General features: G+C 45.5%; 3 protein-coding genes across 5 annotated transcripts; 2 read left to right on the forward strand and 1 right to left on the reverse strand.

The window, feature by feature from the left end:
• Positions 1-2,287: 2,287 nt before the first annotated feature.
• On the forward strand, positions 2,288-10,076 carry LOC109780327 (katanin p80 WD40 repeat-containing subunit B1 homolog KTN80.3). 3 transcript variants are annotated; one of them, XM_020338922.4, is made up of 17 exons: positions 2,288-2,637; positions 3,848-3,978; positions 4,083-4,200; positions 4,669-4,998; positions 5,288-5,358; positions 5,790-5,864; positions 5,936-6,079; positions 6,149-6,320; positions 6,423-7,070; positions 7,155-7,214; positions 7,325-7,461; positions 7,950-8,075; positions 8,632-8,706; positions 8,789-8,901; positions 9,124-9,240; positions 9,499-9,567; positions 9,728-10,076. In XM_020338922.4, exons 1-17 carry the CDS (start codon positions 2,607-2,609, stop codon positions 9,795-9,797), a joined length of 2,487 nt encoding a protein of 828 aa, XP_020194511.1. In that variant the 5' UTR covers positions 2,288-2,606; the 3' UTR covers positions 9,798-10,076. The 3 variants fall into 3 exon arrangements, with proteins under 3 accessions (XP_020194511.1, XP_020194512.1, XP_020194510.1); XM_020338923.4 differs by having other exon boundaries at positions 2,356-2,637; positions 7,158-7,214; XM_020338921.4 differs by having other exon boundaries at positions 2,356-2,637; positions 6,423-7,214.
• Positions 10,077-10,694: 618 nt separating this feature from the next.
• On the forward strand, positions 10,695-15,788 carry LOC109780326 (secretory carrier-associated membrane protein 2). Its single transcript, XM_020338920.4, has 12 exons — positions 10,695-10,963; positions 11,726-11,839; positions 12,059-12,121; positions 12,877-12,910; positions 13,170-13,292; positions 13,823-13,885; positions 13,979-14,072; positions 14,162-14,207; positions 14,352-14,419; positions 15,057-15,105; positions 15,240-15,305; positions 15,400-15,788. Exons 1-12 carry the CDS (start codon positions 10,907-10,909, stop codon positions 15,484-15,486), a joined length of 864 nt encoding a protein of 287 aa, XP_020194509.1. The 5' UTR covers positions 10,695-10,906; the 3' UTR covers positions 15,487-15,788.
• Positions 15,789-15,864: 76 nt separating this feature from the next.
• On the reverse strand, positions 15,865-18,939 carry LOC109780322 (BTB/POZ domain-containing protein At5g03250-like). Its single transcript, XM_020338915.4, has 4 exons — positions 18,881-18,939; positions 18,000-18,069; positions 16,560-17,876; positions 15,865-16,467 (listed from the first exon to the last, which is right to left on the reverse strand). Exons 1-4 carry the CDS (start codon positions 18,937-18,939, stop codon positions 15,955-15,957), a joined length of 1,959 nt encoding a protein of 652 aa, XP_020194504.1. The 3' UTR covers positions 15,865-15,954.
• Positions 18,940-19,922: the final 983 nt, after the last annotated feature.

Raw genomic sequence — 19,922 nt, forward strand, 5'->3', positions numbered from 1 at the left:
TAGAGGTAGAGCTCGAAGGAGGTTAGGTGGTCACCGCTGCATCATCGTCGTTGGAGGACCCCCCCCCCCTAGTCGTCATCGTTGTTCGTGCGACACCTCCAATGGGTTGCGGTGGCAACAGTTGGGTGGGGGATGGTCAAATAAGATGGGTGGCAGTGGAAAGAGAGAGAGAGGGGGGAGAGGGAGAGAGAGAGAGATGGATGGAGGAGAGGAGGGAGGGGGAGAAAGAGTACAAAGGAGATTTGTGGATAGCGTCGGGTTGACGTGCCGGATGTCCCGTACCCCTACCCTTTTTTTTACACTGGAGTGGGGGCGTCAGACTTGACAAACCGGAGTAGGGCAGCCCGTTGGATGCCCGTTTTGTTCGTACTGTTCAATCTGGCCAAATGGGGAAGCCCGTTGGAGACACATTTAACCTATTGTCACACAGACGATCCTTTTTTTGGTTGTGCCTAGCCCGGTTCATGGACATTTGATATCGATGTACTCTACTTTCTCAACTTGACCACAATCGAGGCCATTATCTAATTGTTTGGATGGCACCACTTAATTGACATTGTCGAACGCTATCTAATTGAGCTGATGTAGATCGAACCTCGTGGCGAGATCCGATCCGTTGCTGCGGTCCGACCTTTCACGACACTGCACTACCAATAGCAGCAACCTTTCGCCCGCGCACGCGATGTACACGAAATAGAGGGTTTGAATCTTGCGGCCTAGCACGAGAAAACCAATCTCGACGATGGTACTCACGCGTAAAAACAAATTCTACAAAGAAATCGCAACACAGAGGTTTTCTAAAGATCCCTTTAAAACTTGATACGGGTGTCTACCCTTGAAAACACATCGTGTCTATTTTATAAATTAACCTGATTTTACAATGGACTCAATCGGCTTTATATAATAGCCGCACCTCTTAACTAACTTGGAAAGCAAGCACTTGATACACGTAATTAAAAACCGACTCAATCTATCTAAGGAAACAAAAAGTACTAGTTTTGATGGATGCATCGCCGGCTTCAGTTTTGGTGCTGGTGGACCCCATCCAATTTCCTGTAGACATAGTAGACTCCATATATCCCACGTATGTGCACTTGCTTGATATTCCTTACGTGGCAGGAAAAGAAATAGAACTCTGCCATTTATCTTCTTGACCGATCCCAAAACATCAGGTAACATATTTTCTATTTTATCTCTAACCAACGACTCCTTTCGTGGATTTGCCTTCACAAGATCTTGATGGAACCACGTACTGCCATGGACCCAAGTAGTACTAGAACATGTAGTCTTAGCTGAACCAAAAATAATATTAGTCCATGTGTAAATTGTTCCAACCAATTTTTGTACCTGATGCACTTTTGTATCTTCATGCCCAGTTTGTATCTTCTGTTCAATTGTGCCCAACTCAATGTATACTTTCCTAAAGTGGCATGTGTCATTTCTTGCATGTAATCAACACCAAAGACTCGACCTCCTTGTTACCTTCACTAAACTGAAATATTTTAGGCTCATGTATATCTGTGATCTGATGCGGTACAACATTACGTGTGGTCTTATCATGAGGCCTTACTAAGTTGGAGCCATGAAGAGCACCCGCTACTCGCTAGACCTGTATGATGTAAGGCACATATGAGTTTACGTGGGTGAGACATTTTTCTTCGTCATCTCTCTCTCTCTCTCACTCACTTTTCCATCTCAACCACATCCTCTTTGGATAAGTCGTTCCATGTAACCATTCTACCATCCATGTGCTCTCTTTAACTACCTATCAGCAACAACTATCTGGGATATACCAATGTCACTGAACCTAACACCTGATCGAAGGATACTATCACCGCAACTGTCAACCGATCTCCATCGTGGTGTCTCATAATCTCACGATCTCCATGTCACATTTAGCAAGGTAGTACACATGATCAACATTTCACCAAAATAATAGAAATATATTAAAGAGGTCTCATCTAGACGATAGGGCAAATGCACGAGTGCAAGTCGAAGACGATTCAATCGGTATTTCTTACCCCCCTCTGATCCAAAATAAGTGTCGTGGTTTTAGTTGAATAGAAAGCTGGATCGTTGTGAGTATTGAATAATGCGCAACATAAAAGGTCAGGAGATTATCCCTTTCCACAGCAAGGCGGTGCACGAGAGGTTTTTATTCGTTTGAACTTTTGGGTGGTCTCTCTTCCGTTCCGTTCCAACAGGAACGAACGCGAGAAGAGGAGGAACCTTTCCTTTATTGCGCTCTGGTACAAAAAAGAAAAGAAACGAGACCAAAAGCGAAGCCAAGGGGAAGGGGCAGGGCCCAGGAGAGAGAAAGGACGACAAAAACTCCACTCTCCCACCCACCCACGCCGCTCCACACCCATCCTTCTCAGTTCTTACTGCCGCGACTGCGAGCAAGAGAGAGAGAGAGGAGAGAGGCGAAGCGGCTCTCGTCTCGCTCGCCCCCTTCTGCCCCCTCCACATACCACTCGGATCCGAAACTCTCAACCCCGCTCCCGCCCCTGCTCCACTCGTCCTCTACTCGTCGTCGTCCACTGCACGGCGACCCCAGGGCCAGCGCCCGGGGGCCGGCGGCCCGGAGCGGGGGAGAGGCGGAGGGGATGGACCCCGAGAAGCGCGGCTACAAGTTCCGTATCCTTTTTTCTTTCTTGCTTACGCTCCGAGAGCTGTTCTTGGTTCACGCTTTTCTTGGTTCGATTTAGCTCACGGGGGCAAGAGGTGACTGTCTCTTCAAGCAATCCGGGTAGGCATTTGCGGGCCAGCGGACGGAGATTGATATTCCCCCCGCAAATTCGTGTGTTCTCTTCTGGTTCGCGGTTCGTCGAAGCAACGCGGGGCGGGGGGATAGATTCGCGAGAAAAGATTTACTCCCTTTTGTTTCCCCTTTCCTGGCAATCTTCGTCGACGAAGACCGCCGTTTCTTTTTTGAAGAATGTTGGCAGGAGGGCTGCCAAATCCGTTGATTAGAAAGGGGTATTACAGGAACACCCCCAATTCTTGAAGCAACTGCTAAGCTAAAACTTGAGCGTTGCAGCTTCCCCCCTTTTGCCCCAATTTAGGTTCGCAATGCCTGGCAATCAAATTCTATTTTGCCTTTCAAGCAACTATTGCTAATGGGATCCCAAATGCTCCCTCACAAAAAGGAATAGTAGGAGAAAAGACCAAATACTGACACGCTTAGGATGATTCAGTCAATAAACAGTAATGTGGATGGTGTATTTTTCATACTTGTCATAGACACAAAGGAAAATTCCCCATGAGGTTGGGCTCAATGGAAACTTTCCTCTGGAGTTGCATAGTGTTTCCCTAGGAAAAGTTGTTATGTAAGCCCTGTAGAATAAATTCCTTAGCAGCATAACCCTTCAAAATTCATATTAAAGTCCTTGGAATCAAAGGCATCCAAGTTATTGTTGAAGGATCAATGAACAGTTCAAACCCATACTTCAATAGCTCCTCCAGACGAAATTTTGTGGTAAGGAATCAAGTCGCAAGCGTCTTTTTTCTTTCGGTGCAACATGCTTTATCTGCACTTGTCCTTACCATGCATATCACCTCACTTTCCAAGCTACAGCATAATTATGTCAACAAGAAAAATGGTTGGGGTTGATTTGCCTTTCAGCTTACCTAAAAACACATATGAGTAATGTATAGTTGATTGGGTTGTTCTTACTGCTTAGCTGCACGTTCACTAAACGTAAGGCACTTGTATGTCGTGTCAAAGGATGATTTAGTATGCACATCATGCCAACTAATACTTTTATATGTAGGAAAGTCAATATAAGGCTTTGAAAATCTGCAGTTCTCAAACTTGACTTCTCCTTAACCATTAATCTGAAACTAGAGGAGTTTGTGGCGCACGATGCTGAAGTGAGGTCCTTGGCCATCGGCAAGAAGTCGAGCCGTGTGTTCATTACTGGTGGCAGTGACCGCAACGTCAACCTGTGGGCAATTGGCAAGCAGACTCCTCTCCTGGTTTGTACCCTATGACATTATGAGCATGATACTACAGTCCTCTTTGGCTATTTGATAATTTGACTCATGTTGTGTTTTTCAATGGGCGTCTGTTGTTTGCACAGAGCTTGTCAGGCCACACAAGCTCGGTCGAGGCTGTAGAGTTTGATACAGCAGAGGTGCTTGTGCTTGCTGGCTCATCAAACGGCTCCATCAAGCTCTGGGACTTGGAAGAAGCTAAAGGTGTGGTTAGTGCTTATATAAAGCCCCCAGAAGAGGGTTATTATATCTACTGTTTTTCTTTTTTCCTTTATATTGTTGTTCATTGTAACCAGCTTTTTGAGCATGGCAATTGCATTATATGGTATGTTTGTGTGTTCATCACAAAATTTATATATTTTGGTAAACATGGAAACACACTGTCAGAGTGGGTGAGTTTGTATTGCCGAGTGCCTGTATATGAATCTTGACTTTATATGTAGTAATATAGACTCAAGAACCCTTGAAATCTTTGTCAAATGTCTTTGCTGGTCGCGAAACATGAGTACACTGTATGAATTTCTCAGCTGAGCTAATGTTCTTGATAGCAGCTGAAAGCATAAGATATCTTTTGGGAGGGTGTTTTCATAACACTAGTGCTTTTCTTGGTAGACTGTAAACTATGCTTTGCTGAAAGTAGGTGTCTGGTTGTTGTTTTGAATCGAAATGCAGTTGTGCGGTCTCTCACTGGGCATAGATCGAGTTGCACTGCTGTCGAATTCCATCCATTCGGCGAATTTTTTGCATCTGGTTCTTCAGATACAGATCTTAAGATCTGGGACATAAAGAAAAAAGGATGCCTTCATACATATAAGGGTCACAGAGGAGCAATTAAATCAATCCGATTTACACCCGATGGGCGATGGATCGTCACCGGTGGAGAAGATAACATTGTGAAGGTGTGGGATCTGACAGCTGGAAAGCTCTTACATGATTTCAAGTTCCACAGTGGTCAAATCCGATGCATTGATTTTCATCCTCAAGAATTTTTGCTTGCAACAGGTACTGACTTTTCCTTCCAAATGTTTGAAGTGTTAAGATTTCTGAGAGTACATATTTTGTTTTTGTAATGCAACATAAATCATCAAGAATCGTTTATTGTTTACTACAGTATGACCTAAGAACAAGTTAAAGTGTCTGAGGAATCCAATTTTAATTGTGTAATATATTTAGAAACATCTTTTTGGCTTAGAAAAATCTGTATTCTTGTTCGACTTAACTATAATTACTGAAGTTTTACTGTTTTAGGAAGCTGAAGTATATTCTCAGTCAGTTTACTGTTATTTTCCAGGCTCAGCTGATCGAACAGTGAAGTTTTGGGATCTTGAAACTTTTGAATTGATAGGTTCTGCTGGACCCGAGGTACTTGCAAGTGATTTTCTTATACCATTTCATTTTTGTGCAAGTCGAAGGCATAAACTATGAATCCTCAATTACGTTGTATGCAATATGCATGGTATCCAAATACAGTAGTTGCTCACTGCGGCTGATATTTCTGCATCTATTTCTTTTTTTCTTTTCAAATTAGCACCATAGGAATTCCTTGAAACGAGTTTGAGGAAAATATATTGTGTTCCATTTGAAATACTTGAAAAGTTGATGATGCCCCTTCTCACATTTCTCTGTGCTTGATTGTTTGAGTTATTTTCAGTGATGCTTTTATATCTATACTGAAGTTGCTTACTGCTCTTCTGCATTTGTTTTTGTTCCTGTATTAAAACGTGCATGGTGAGCGCACAGACACCTTCCTGTTATGATAGATTTATTTACTTTACAAGAATCTTTTATTCCAGGATACTGGTGTACGTTCTATGGTCTTTCACCCAGATGGAAAAACCCTTTTCTGCGGATTAGAGCAAAGCTTAAAGGTAGGTCTGATTTTCATGTGTTCTATTGATATTGCTTGCATGGCATTTGCTGACTACATGGACACCTTCAGGTATTCTCCTGGGAACCAGTAAGATGTCATGATGCTGTTGACATGCGATGGAACAATTTAGCTGACCTTAGTATTTACGAAGGAAAACTGTTGGGATGCTCGTACCATGAACGCCGTGTTGGTGTTTGGGTTGCTGATATATCAGTGAGTGTCATTCTTTGCATGTCATATGTATATTTGTTTGTATGTCCTAACTTTTATCTTTTGACCCAGCTCATTGAACCCTATGCTCTTGGTGTTTTGCCAAAAGCAAATTTTTTTGCTGAGCTTGTGGATTCTGTGGATGATAATCCTGTGAAACCAAATGGTAGCACTGCAAAGCCCATTCGTGCTGTAGCAACATCACATCCAAAAAACATGTACAAAGTCCAGGAGTCAGGAATTGGTATGGCTTTGAATTATCAATATATTTTTAAGTTTGCACTGAAATGACCAACTTTATCTGTATTCCATACTGAATAGTGATAATATGTCTTATTGATATCAGCTGAAAGCAGAGTTCGGGCCTTACATTTAACTCCAGGAAGTACAGACAAAATAAAGAAAGATAGGAGCAGCAGCATTCCTCGAAGACCTGATTCATCTGTCAAACCATCTACTCCAGTACGACGTATGAAGCCCGTCGATAGTCCTTCCACAAATTTAAAAACAGCAGAACGCAGTTTCGGACAGCGGGACATCCAATTATTATCTCGCACAGGGATGGCTATTAATTCTTCAACCACTAAAAAAGCTCCGCCTACAGAGTCGGTAGCTGTAAAAGATATTTACACTACATCACAGGCTGTTTCTGTGCCTGTTGTTGTTCCTAGAGACATTTTGGAGGACAAATCAGCAGGCAGTATTCATAGAGGAATTGGAGGCAGAACTGCAGTCCCAGATGATTTTTACAGTCCAGTTCACTTGAGAAAACGTTTACCTAGTGGCGATAGTGTCAGCTCAGTAAAATCCATGCTCGCTGAGCCTGATGTTTGCTCGGAGGGTTTGTCTGGGTTAAAGTTCTCCTTTGGACTAACTCCAAATGACAAGAAAGAAGAATCTGACGGTACTGATAAAGGAGAAATTAGACAAATAGCAGAAAAGATGGACAGAATAGTATCATTTGATCATCCGGTGCAGTCAAATGATGACAAGGGTATAGCTCTTTCTTTGTTCTTAAGCATTCAAGTGCTGCGCTTTTGCTCATTTTGGGAATTTAACATTATAGCTCTTTTTACAGCAGCATATGAATCACCGTGCTCGACGACAGGAACAGCCAGGGTCAAATATGTTAGAGGAGGTGTGTGTGTGTTAACTGATGTTATCAAGAGCAATCTTGTATCCACGCTGAAGCTTGAGGTTACTTGGCGTAAATATAATTTTCTAATGATATTGTCACTCCTTTTGTAGTTGCTGTGCCGTTAGGAAAAACTAAGTCTCTTGTTGAGAGATTTGAAAAGAGAGAGAGTTCTAGCATTGATTGTTCATCGCCAACTGGCTCTTGTGGTGATCATACAGTGAAAGCTGATAGCCCTCCCACCAGTTTGGTATGCTTTCATGTTTTTACTGTAGTTAACTTTTAACATGAATTTTTCCTTCTTATGAATCATCAGTATAGAGATATTAAGAAATGCTTAATGTTTAAGAATCATCAGTATAATGGTATTAAGAAATGACAAAGAATAATGTTCTCAATTAATAACTCATTCATACTTTGTCTGTGCATGTTATGATAATGTAAAATCCTGAATCCCGAACCCCACCTAGTCATTTGGAGATACAAGTAATGATGAAATTTGTTCAGAAACCAGATATAAGATATATGGGGGCAGTCACTGACTTAATGTGTTCTGGAGTTACAATATGCTAGTATGTGGCTGGAAGGCTGCAGCTATAGTATTTTCAGAAACTTTGTACAGAATACAAGTCAAACAAATATGGCTATACTATTGTTATATTTTTATCATTTGATGTTCTCTAATGTTTGTGATTTTGCTGTTCAACTTATTTGGTTTGCGGTGATTGTAATTGACAGGCAGAAGCAAGTCGCACATATGAAAGGGACTTGCCAACAGTGGATGAGATGACGAGTCCAATCGATTTGGTGCGGAACCATGATGAATTTATTAATGTTGTAAAATCTCGGTTGACAAAGCTAGAGGTGATTCTTCTGTTCTTTACTTGCGAACCTCTGTTTCTTACTAGCCCAGGGAACTTACGCCCAACAAATTGATGGGAAATCTTGCAAACCGTGTCAAGTTTATTTGTTAATGCAGCTTGTGGATGTCAACAAGTTTTCCGTTATTCTTCTATGAACTTTAGCTTGATTTACTTGGGACTTAAGAAATGACCCATATGGAACCTACAAATATGAAACATAGGTTGATATATCAGTGCAGGTTACTAGAAATCAAAATACATGCCATGCACCCTAGAAGAATTCACACCCATCAGGCGAAATCCATGTACTCGGAGATGTGGGAAATTGGCTTAACTTTCTGTAGGTTCTTCAGTACAAAGCTTAACATTAACATCTGCCTATGATCGACTGACATGTGGTAAATGAAGGTTGTTATCCTTCCTGTCTTGTAGGCCTGTGTATGGAATGAGTACATGTTCTTGTAAAGTGATGTTGATTAGTCACCTAAAAATTAATGCTAGTGTGTTCTTGTAAAGTGTTACCAATATAATACTAGTACTAACCCTAATGTGTTCAGATGATGCGGCATGTCTTTAACCTAAATGGCATCAAAGGAGCAATTGCTGCGGTCGCAAAGTTGCCTGATATCGCTGTAAGTTTTTCCTCAGATGTATGATGGTTGTACATGATGCTCTACACATTGTTTTTAGCTACTAATTGTTGAATTCGAACAGGTTCAAGCTGATGTTGTTAGTACACTCAAGGGAAAACTTGGTCTTTTCAACCTAGATATTTTCTCAAGCCTTCTGCCTGTTCTTGCTGGGTTACTGAACAGCAAAACTGAAAGGTATTACACCTGATAGTAACACAGATGCACAATGCCAATGCATACTATATCTTCTTGCAAATCTGTACTACTGAAACAGAAGATCATCTTATGTTTTTCAGACCCATGTAGTTATCCTGCAATATGTGAATGAATGCTTATATTGGCATCCTACTGTAGGAAAATGGTTAGCTTAGCAGTAACTATTGTGTCTTCTAATTACGTTTGCCTCTAAATTTGCAGGCATGCTATTGTTGCTTTGGAAATGTTATTGGATCTTATAAAGATTTTTGGACCGGTTATTCATTCAACATTGTCAAGTAGTTCACCTGTTGGAGTAGATCTTCAAGCCGAACAGAGGTATGCTCTCCAACTTCACTCGGGGAAGGGATCTGAGTGTTGCTAAGAGTAAGAGAGATGCTGCAAAAACTTGTGTGGCTACAAGCCTACCAATGAACTTGGTGCGAGATGGCATGTTGGGCCCAAACATATCTTTTGCCGAAACTGTTGCCCTAAATCAATGAACTGCAGACAGTAACATATTACCCTAGCTAGGGCCTTCATATTCTTTAGAGATATATTACCAGGGCAGTAACCAATTTGTGTGATGCCATGCAGGTTGCAGCGTTGCACCCGGTGTTTTAACCATTTGCAAAAGATTGTGCAAGCTCTACAACCGTTGATGATGTAATCCCTCCCTTCCCTTCAACACTCTACTAGTTGTTTTCATGCATGTTCTTCTATACTCCCTTTATGCACCGAGCGAATCGTCGCGCCACAACGAGCAACAAGCGTATCTGACGCTCTGCAATTTTGCTTCTTCTCTTGTTCTTGTTGGCTGGCGCAGGCGGAGCGGCCAGTCGGCGCAGCTTGCTCAAGAGCTGAACATGTCCTTGCAAGACCTGGTGGTCTTCTGAAGCTAGCCGGAAGCTCAAGTTCACTGTCAGAGTAGATACCATTCTTTTTGTTACAGGAAATGGAAGCGCCATATGGTGGCGGGGTAGCCTGTTGTCTGTTGTGGTGGTCGTGTAATTGTTTGTTGTTCCGTGTTGTACATGTGAGCGAGCGAGCGAGAGAGCTTGGCTGTTCATCAGTCTGTAATTAGCCCCCATTTTACTGCATGGACAGCCCCGGACGGACGGCGGAGGGAGTGGAAATTAATGAATGAATGGGAAAAACGCCTGCTAGTTTAGTCCTGTGTTGGGTCTGGTCTTCATTTTCTGTGGTGTTGGTTCGCTCCACCATTAGCCGTGTGGCAGAAGTTTTGAAGACAGCCATCTCTCCTCCAGAGGTTGGTACGGTACGGCCGTTTGACCATTCCTTTGTTTAGCAGCTGGTTGCCTAGGACTGCTCGTTTGAATATGCCCTCAAAATGTGAACTCATACTTAGCTGCTAAGAAAACAATCTCGTGCAGTCTATGACCAGCTGCCCTTCCAAAAAAAAAGGTCTGACCAGCTGGCTGCTATTCCCTCCTTTCAACTCAGCCCTAAAAAAAAGGGACCCTGTGTAAGTGTAAAAAATAATCACAGAAATCTAATGTGCCGTGTAAAAAATAAGAAATAATCACGTAATCCAAACATTTCTTGGCGTTTCCAGGTTAGGCTGCAGTTGCAAGGTTGGGTTAGGCCCCATCTAATGCTTCCTTTTGTCCCTGAATGCCATGTCAGAACAAATCTGTCTTCCACTTCCTTCTAGTCCTGCTTGCCCCGCCAGGGCCCACCTGTCGGCCACTAAACCCGTACGCGCTAAACCATCGGCAGTCAGGTTTGCACGGCGGCAGGAGGGCCGGAGTATAAAATAAACCCCCCTTAACAAATCCACATTCCAAACCCACCGCGTCACGTAAATAACCCCCCGTTTGTCGAAAAAGAGGAAGTCCAAAGCAGTTGGTCGCTCGCTCCCTCGCTCGCCACCGCCGCGTTGGACTTTTCCCTCGCCGGAGAAACCGCCGCGACCACAGCCGCAACCGCCGCCACCGCTTTCGGAGGGGGAGGAGGAGAAGTAGGAGTAGGGAGGGAGGAGGCCATGGCGGGGAGGTACGACCGCAACCCCTTCGATGAGGACGACGTCAACCCCTTCGCGGTGAGTCGCCTGCTCCGTTTCTACTTTCTACCCGCCTCGCCGTGCTACCCCGCACCGCGCCTCCGTCAGCGCCGCGGTTCACCTAGTCTTCGGTTCCCTGGCTCGCGTGGATGTCGAATTTGGCCCGGATCGCCGTTGGAGTTGCTTGTTGCGGGTTTTCGCCTATAACCCCCTCGTTTCGCTGTTCTGGGTGCTCCGGTGGATCTGGTCGACTCACCGCCTTCAGGGCATCAGAGGGATTCGATGGATGGATGCGTTTATATGCGTGTCCTGTTGTGTTGGCCGATCGCGAGCGAGAGGGGCGGCGGGTGCCGGTTTCTTCCGTGTTTGTTTTGGGGTTTTTCAGGGTAGAAATGATTCTTAGACACGAAATCAGCACTTGAACTGGGATAAATTTGGTCTAATTGCAACGATGCGCTTTACTAGATGTGTAGAGCTTTGGAATTGGGCGATTTGCTCCAAATTATATGCCGCAAACGACAAAATGGAAAATACCTCGTACCTTCTTGCTGGCTGAAGATTGTTTTAGTACTGGCGTTCAGTGTGACCAGTGGTAATCGCAGTTTGGCGGGTGTCTATGGATCTGCTGCCGCTGAATGTGTTCCATTTTATACAAGGATCGTTATCTATACCGGCAGTCCGGATTGCTGTGCCAACTTTCACTGACAAGGATATCTGATTGTTCATAAGCTTCTAATAAACTGGTAGTTTTTTCCTTTAACTATTGTTTGGTTGATTTTCCTAATGTATGGTGCTCTGCAGGGAGGAGGTGTACCCCCTGCTTCTAATTCTCGGATGCCGCCTCTTCCTCACGAACCTGCTGGATTCTATAATGATCGTGCCGCTACCGTGGACATACCTCTTGGTTCATCGAAGGTGCTTGTGCTTCAATTGAGTTTGTCAATTCTTTACTTAGCAAGATGTGCTCTGCAGCTTTGCCCAGTGAATTGAAAGGCCAGGCAGAACGCAATTGACCATTGACCAATGATGAATGCTCACACGATTCTTTGTCAATATGCTGTTGATTTCGAAATTGATTACTGAATTCTTTCACAGCGTGTCGTTGATTGCTTATGCGGTGCGTATGTAATGTAGGACTTAAAGCAAAAGGAGAAAGAACTGCAATCGAAGGAGGCTGAGCTTAACAAACGGGAAAGAGTATGTGTCTTTTGCTTGAAACTTGAAATTTCAGCTTTACACTCACATCACATGTTATCTGACATGTCATTTGAGTTATTGATTTGTTCAAACCATTGTTTTGTGAATTCAGAAGTTGTTTCATAATTCATTCAGTGATCAAAATCCCCTATGCTAAAGTAAAACCTGAAGTTCTTCTGGATGAAAATTTGTGAAGCTTCCCAGATACTGACAAACCATTGTGTTTAGATATGTAGACGGGTATAGCCAACAAAAGTTGATACGGCCTTGTCCAGAGTTGTTGAAGTAGTAACCATGATGCAGCATGGAAACTGGTGACCTATGGTTGACATGGATTTACCTCAGGCTCCCCTATAGTCCTTGCTGCTCTAACTATTGATCAGATCATTGACAGTACTTGCCTCATGCCACAGTGAGCTAAAACCATGGGATCTCTACGATGACACTTATAGCCCTATGAAGTGAAGGGCGGTTATGCTTGTGGAAACTGGCTATTGTTATCAAAAGGTTTCATATAGCCATCTCTTCATTAACCCAGACAATCAGATGATAAAATTCTTAACATGAATGTACAATATGCTGAATCTTTTGTTGATCATAACAATATGCTGAATCCAGAGTTAGCAGTGGTTTTATGTAATCAGTAAAACCTTTCTCGGCAATGTTTCATACAAAGCCCGGATGTGCTCATGAGCATTTACTTGTAATTCTTTCTTTAACTGTACTATCTGATTTTTATATTTTCCTGAAACCAGGAACTTAAAAGAAGGGAAGAAGCTGCAGCTAGAGGTATAGTTCTTCCTATAGCTAATGCAGTTAACTTTTGTATATTTCTAGCCATGATATTGATGGGAAAGAGGTAGATAAGATGTACAATTTGATTAATGAGGATATTTATCTGGAAGCTTGTTCCTGTCAACTTTAGTTAAGACCTTGAATGATTCAGTGAAAGGCTATTTCAGCTAATTTTGTCATTATGCTCTTGTTACAGTCCAATATTTCACTACCCTGCCTCTCAACGTAATAATATCTTCCTTTTCATTTGCAGCTGGTATTGTTATTGAAACGAAAAACTGGCCACCTTTTATGCCCATCATTCATCATGACATTTCAAATGAGATACCAATCCACCTACAAAGGATGCAGTACCTTGCATTTTGTTCATTGTTGGGTAAGTGTTGGTTCTTGTTTTACCTCTCCTCAAAATATCTAAACAATCATTTTGTAGATCTGTACTTTTGTTCAAATATTGCAAACACTATTCTTACTGGGGGCCTCACATTCGCATTTACACTGTCCAACTAATGCACTTACTTCCCCTGGATCAATGCGATTGCCATATCTCGTAGGGTGTGAATCTGCCATTGTCTTCTGAGAAGTGGCATGTGAAAACAGAATGGTATTTCAAAACGTCAACAAACTTTCCGTATGTTGACAATCTGTACTTTGTAACTATGCTTTGTTACCAAAATATAGTTTTCTAATCTAAATCTTATTACTAAAGCATAAGAATTTGGCTTTCTCTTCTTTTGGGTTGGGCTTAAACTTCCAATGGTCATGAAAAAAATGTCCAACAAATGCTAGTAATCGGATAATGGTGGGCCCAGATGGTCAGCTGATATTAGAATTAGGAGATTCGAGTCTAAGATTGTCGTGCATTGGCACAGATTCCTGATTTCTGCATATTTTGATGCCATGCAGGATTGACATTATGCCTCTTTTGGAACATCATTGCAACTACCGCAGCATGGATTAAAGGGGCAGGTATGGCTAAGTAGTACCTTACTGTCTACATCTTGTGGATCAACTGCTATCTGCTCTGACCCTTGAAACAAATCTGGCGGTTCCTTTCGATAGGTGTTGTCATCTGGTTGCTAGCAATTATCTACTTCATCTCTGGTGTCCCTGGGGCCTATGTGTTATGGTATCGGCCACTTTATAATGCAATGAGGTTTGTGTACATGCTTATGCTTTTGTCATTTTTACAAGTCGCTTCTTTGTATGTCTTTACACCTTATGCCACTGAAATTCATGTTACAGGACTGAAAGCGCTCTGAAGTTTGGATGGTTTTTTCTGCTGTACTTGGTAACAACCTTGCCATCTAGTATTACTCTTCTAGACTAAATGTGGTTTCCACATTTTTGATGCATTTGTTGCTGATATTTGATTCTTTTTTTTTCGTGACGAGCTAATATTCCATTCATCGCTAATGATCTTTGCCCCTTCCAGATCCATATAATATTCTGCATCTGGTCAGCTGTGTCTCCCCCATTTCCTTTCAAAGGAAAATCTATCGCGTAAGTGTTACATGATTACATCACTTATGTATAATTGAAATTACTTCTGTTTGTGCCATGCGTAAATATGGTAGTTATTCATTTATTCTGGCTACGCCGCAAAATTCGGACACACCGAATGCATCGTAAAAGAATTTTGTGTATTGTTATTCTTCAGTATCTTGACCATACACAAATACTTACTTATAAAAGGCACCACCGCCAAAGCCGTTGTGGCTCCTTTGTTACATATGCTGGATGTGCGGACTAAGGGTAGACACCCTACTACTTACTAAACTGAGAGAGATTACTTAAGTGTGTGGGATCAGCCTCTACCAAAGATTCCGATTGACAGTTGGTACGCAACCGAATTGATCCAGGTAATACTACCCTAAAGAATAGCAACACCACCTACTCAGTACATTGTCGCATATAGCACTTCCAGCACTGATTAGGTGGTGTTGCTATTTTTTAGAGTAGTATTGTCTGGATCAATTCGGTTGCTGCTCTAAACTGTTCATGTTAAGAATACTTAGCAACTCTCTTTCAGACTATCCGCTCTCTTTTCAAATCATAGATAGGTGGGTTTCATCTCCTCTTATCTACAACTCATTCACATTATCTAACTTTGCCTGTCATATTGTTTCTGGTGTTACAGTGGGTTTTTGCCGGCAATTGACGTCATAGGCAGCAATGTTATTGTGGGGGTAAGTATTTCTGTCTATGGAGCTAATTTGGCATGGCTGCTTTTCTGGGTGCATCCTTCCAGACCCGCGTCTCCCCTGTAGATGACTAGTCATTTACGTTGTCTCTACTTAAAAAAAACATTTTCTTCTGGCAGATATTTTACTTTGTTGGATTCGGACTGTTCTGCCTTGAAGCACTGCTCAGCATTGTGGTGATCCAGGTGCGTTTACGCATAACCTTTTTCCGTGCCTTCTGTTTCCTTCCCCGAGAGAGAGTATCATTCTGATTTCTGAACTTGGTCACTTGGAATGCAGCAAGTATACATGTACTTCCGTGGAAGTGGAAAGGCTGCGCAGATGAGGCAAGAGGCAGCACGTGGTGCCATGAGATCGGCCTTCTGATAGAGCGGTCTCGCTGATGAATGGATGAGAATAGGATGTGCCAATCGTTGATGGCGTCTTGTCTTTGTACATTCCTATACATATCTGTGGGTGGCTGAGAGAGAATACCTGTAGCTATAGATCTTCTTGCATTCTTGTAATATATACGAGTGCTTCATTTCTTTCCTAGGCCCCAGATCCATGTGCTTTATATGTAGCTTAATCTTTTGGGAGATACAACTTCCACCATCACTATCCTGACGAGCTTGCTTGCAATGTCACTATATTATGGTTAATGTATGTGAAGTGCTAAAACTAGTTTATTTCGCCCCATGCAGAGCTGAAGCATCTTATTGCATTACATTACACTATATATCTAGTCTGTTAAATATAGCCATTACTACCTTTAAACAAATGAAAATGGGAGACGAATCTATTATAACTCTGGCGTGAGGTGGGATTTCATACTCTACTTTTTGGGGCGCCTCTCTATTTGCCGCTCATCGCAGGCTGCGCCTGCTGCACCTTGGCTCCGAAGCCGCACTTCCTGGTGAGGATGCTCCACGACCTCCGGGGCTTCCCGAGCCGCCGGATCTCCTGCTTCATGCTCACGCACTCCTTCTCCAGCTCCGACACCCGCGCCTTCACGTTGCTCATGGTCTCGCTTCCCTTCCCCTCGGGCGTGACCATCACCACCTCCTCGTCCTGGCCGGCCACGCCGCTGTCCACAACGGCACTGCCCTTGGGGACGATGGCGCCGGCGTTGCCGGGGTGGTGCAGGCGCGCGCCGTCGGTGGCCGTGGCGGCGTTGTCCGACACGAAGAACCACCCGGCGATGGAGGTGCGGAGGCGCAGCTGCTCGAAGAAGAGCACCTGCACCACCACCCGCAGCGGCAGCCGCTCGTTCTGCGCTGCGTGCGTGCACGCCTCCAGCGACAGCTTCTGGCAGTTCATCAGCCGGCACAGCTGCTCCCGCTCCGACTCCGACAGCCAATGGTGCGACTGCACGCACGCGGCTCAAATGTTAAGTAAGAAAGAGACAGTGATGAAATGCCAACGGAGCAAACCGAAATGTGTCCGTGAGTTGTTGTGACCTTGAGGTATATGTCCATGGCGCGGTAGATGCCGTCGTCGACGGTCCGCGCGTAGTCGGGCACCACGGCGGCGAGCGCCTGGAACTTGGCCAGCTTCAGGTTGGTGTCCGGCGCCACCTCCGCGAGGTACCCGTCCATGAGCTTGGCCACCATGGCGATCGGAGCCACGGTGGGCGGCGTCGCGGCGTGGGGCAGCCCCAGCTGGCTGCCATCCTCGGCCAGCGCCGGCGACGTGTACCCGGTCCCCAGCCCGTCCATCGACGACATGAAGTAGTCCAGTATCCTCTGCACGCAGTCGATGTCGTACAGCGTGTCCACGGTGTAGCCGAGGTTGGGCACCAGCAGGTCCTCGAGGCTGGCGTCCTCCAGCTGCGCGCCGATGCGCTGCTCCAGGTTCTCCCGGCACAGCGGGCTGGCGTGGAGGAGCATGGCCGTGCGGAGCAGCCCGAGCAGGAACTTGGTGGAGGTGACGCCCTTCTTGGTCGGCAGCAGCGCAATGATCTCCTCCAGGAAGTACCTCTGGTCGCCGTCGGACGTCCCGGAGAGGCTGGCGGTGGCGGAGCGCGGGGTGGCGCTACGGCTGCCGGCGATCCCGCCGTAGTCGCCGCCGAAGCTGGCGTTGCTGAAGCTGGCGCTGCGGTTCAGGCCCGGGAGGAGCCGCCCCGCGTAGAACATGATGGCGCCGGCGATGCTCTCGGCGCGCATGCTCTTGGCCTCCATGGCCTGGATCAGCCGCTTGAACATGGGCAGGCTCAGGAGCGACACGTCCTCGTACCACCAGTCCATGGCCGAGGCGGCGGCCGCCGCAGCCGCGCCGCGCGGCGTGTCGCCCGAGCCGATGCCGTTCCAGAGCGCGTCCCTGTCGATGCTGGCGCCCTTGGCGCCGTGCGTGGACCAGGCGGCGGCGTCGGAGGCGCAGGCCTTGGAGGCGAGCGCGGTGATGCAGCGGGGGACGATGTGGAGGTCCTCGGCGGCGGGGAGCACGCCCTCGCAGGCCTCCAGCGCCCTGACGGAGTCCTTCCAGTTGGCGAGCACGTCGGCGAGGAACGACTCGGCCTGCGCGATCAGGTTGCCCTCCGCGTAGTCGTCCGTCATGCCCAGGTACTCGGCGGCGCACCGGAGGCACACCACGTTGAGCGCGTTGAGCTCGATCTTGACGTCGTAGCAGAAGCGCGCCGCCAGCTCGAACGCCTTGGCGCCGCCCGGTATGTCGTCCAGCTGCAGCGTGCACATGCCGCCGCCGCCGCTGCCGTCCGACGGCGGCTGGTACTCGCTGATCAGACGCTGCAGCACGCCGCTCCGACTCAGCAGCGGGAACTGCATGCCCATAATGACGATCGATGTACCATCAGTTAGTCACATTAACGCGCGCAATCGATCGTTTGTGCAGTTCAGTTGGTGAATGCGAAATGTGACGGCGGCACACTCGATCGTGCTAACCTTGTGGAGATAAAAGGACATGTCTCCTACTTCGACAACGACATCACTCTCGAGCTCGGTCATGCATCTCCTGGGGAAAAAGTCAAGACGGATGGATCACGTAAACATCTGGGATGCTCGTCAAATTTGCATGCGTGCTCGTGATCTCGAAACTACGACTGAGAAGTATATGGATCGGATCTTATAGATCGAAACAAACGATACTGAATGGGATAAACCTATACGATGTATTTTGTGGCAATAATGCTACACCTACGAACGAGCTTACGAAGACTTACGTAACTTTTCCTCAATAACTCTCTCGCCCCCCCCCCCCCCCCCCCCCCCCCCGATTTTAACTAGATGGGCCCCAGCCACTAATCCTAATCCAATTAACTACCACCAAGTCAGCCTTTACGTAAAAATCTCACGTAACTTTACGTGGGTCTAGCATCGCTCATTTTGTGGCGCGCGGGATTTCTTCAGCGCATGCATAAGATTGGACTTGATTCGCCAATGAAACTTTCCTTAAAATGGGCATTACATTTTCTCTACAATCGATATCCGCATTTCAAATCGAGCCGCCTAGACATGGAGATGAGGAGTGTTTTTGTCGTCTCCTCTAACCGTGGAAACTATGTTCTTAAAATCATGAGAGAAAGATGAAAATAATAATAATAAATATTTAAACTGAGGCAAAATACATATGCGTGATGATATAGAACCCACAAGAAAAAATTGGTCCAGTTGTGCCTAGAGAAAGATTCACATGTACAATGCATAAGAACATCGAGAATAATTCTGCATCTCGAAGTTCAGCGCGCGGCGGTAGAAAAATCAACCGAGGGAGAGGAGTAATCAACTAGGAGTATATGAATTATGAAATGAGGAAGGGGTATAACCATGTGAGGCCTTCGAGGACGAAGATGTCTGGCTTGGAACCCAGCTTCATGGTCACCATCTTCTTCTTCTCCCAGAATTATTCCACCTAGGCCAGTGGATCTAGGCCTTCTTCTCCCGGACCGAGCCAGGCGCCACCCCAAGGTAGGGTCTCTGTCTAGTGGATCTGGAGGGTACTCTTTTGAGGAAACGGAAGCCGAGGGAAGGGAGCGAGCAAGGATTTATTGGCAGGAAGAGATGGCGGTTGCGCATGCGGGGAGGGAGGTAGGGAGGGAGTACGTAGCTGAGGTGGCGCGCGCTGCAGGCAGATGCGCGATAGGACGAGCGATATGCATGCACGGACAGTTCAAAGCTTGGCCCTGGTCCAAAGGGGAGAGGTATGACTTCGCAGCCTGCATGTTCGATTTTTAATTTTTTTTGTTAATCTTCCGTAGTCATGGGGCCTACCTGTCAGTCGATTGTGCATCGTGTTCTTGGTCCATCGGTCACACCCTGTATCCAGTGGCGAATCTACGAAGAAAATAGAGGGTGGGCTTAAAATTATTTTTTGGCAGAAAAGCATCCAATCTATTTATCTTCAAACATGATAGTACAACGAACACCAGAAATAATAAAAATTATATCCAAATTCATAAACTACCTAGCGATGACCAGAAGCAATGAAGCGAATCGAAGATGTCCCACCGTCATTGCCCCTCCTTCACCGGAGCGGGCAAAACTTGTCCTAGTAGACAGTCGGGAAGTCGTCGTGCTAAGGCCCCATAGGACCAGCGCACCAGAACAGCAACCGTCGCCGATGAAGAGTAATGTAGATCAGAAGGATCCAACATGAAGACACACGAAGGAGACGAATGACGAACTGATTCGAGCAAATCCACCAAAGACAGATCCGTCGGAGATACACCTCCACACGCCCGCCAACGATGCTAGATGCACCACCGAAATGGGGGCTAGGCAGGGAGAACGTTATTCCATCTTCAGGAAGACGCCACCGTCTAGTCTTCCTGAGCAGGACAGAAATCCTACAAAACGCAAAAACACATC

This window comes from Aegilops tauschii, chromosome 3 (assembly GCF_002575655.3).
Source record: "Aegilops tauschii subsp. strangulata cultivar AL8/78 chromosome 3, Aet v6.0, whole genome shotgun sequence".
Classification (NCBI taxonomy): Eukaryota; Viridiplantae; Streptophyta; class Magnoliopsida; order Poales; family Poaceae; genus Aegilops; species Aegilops tauschii.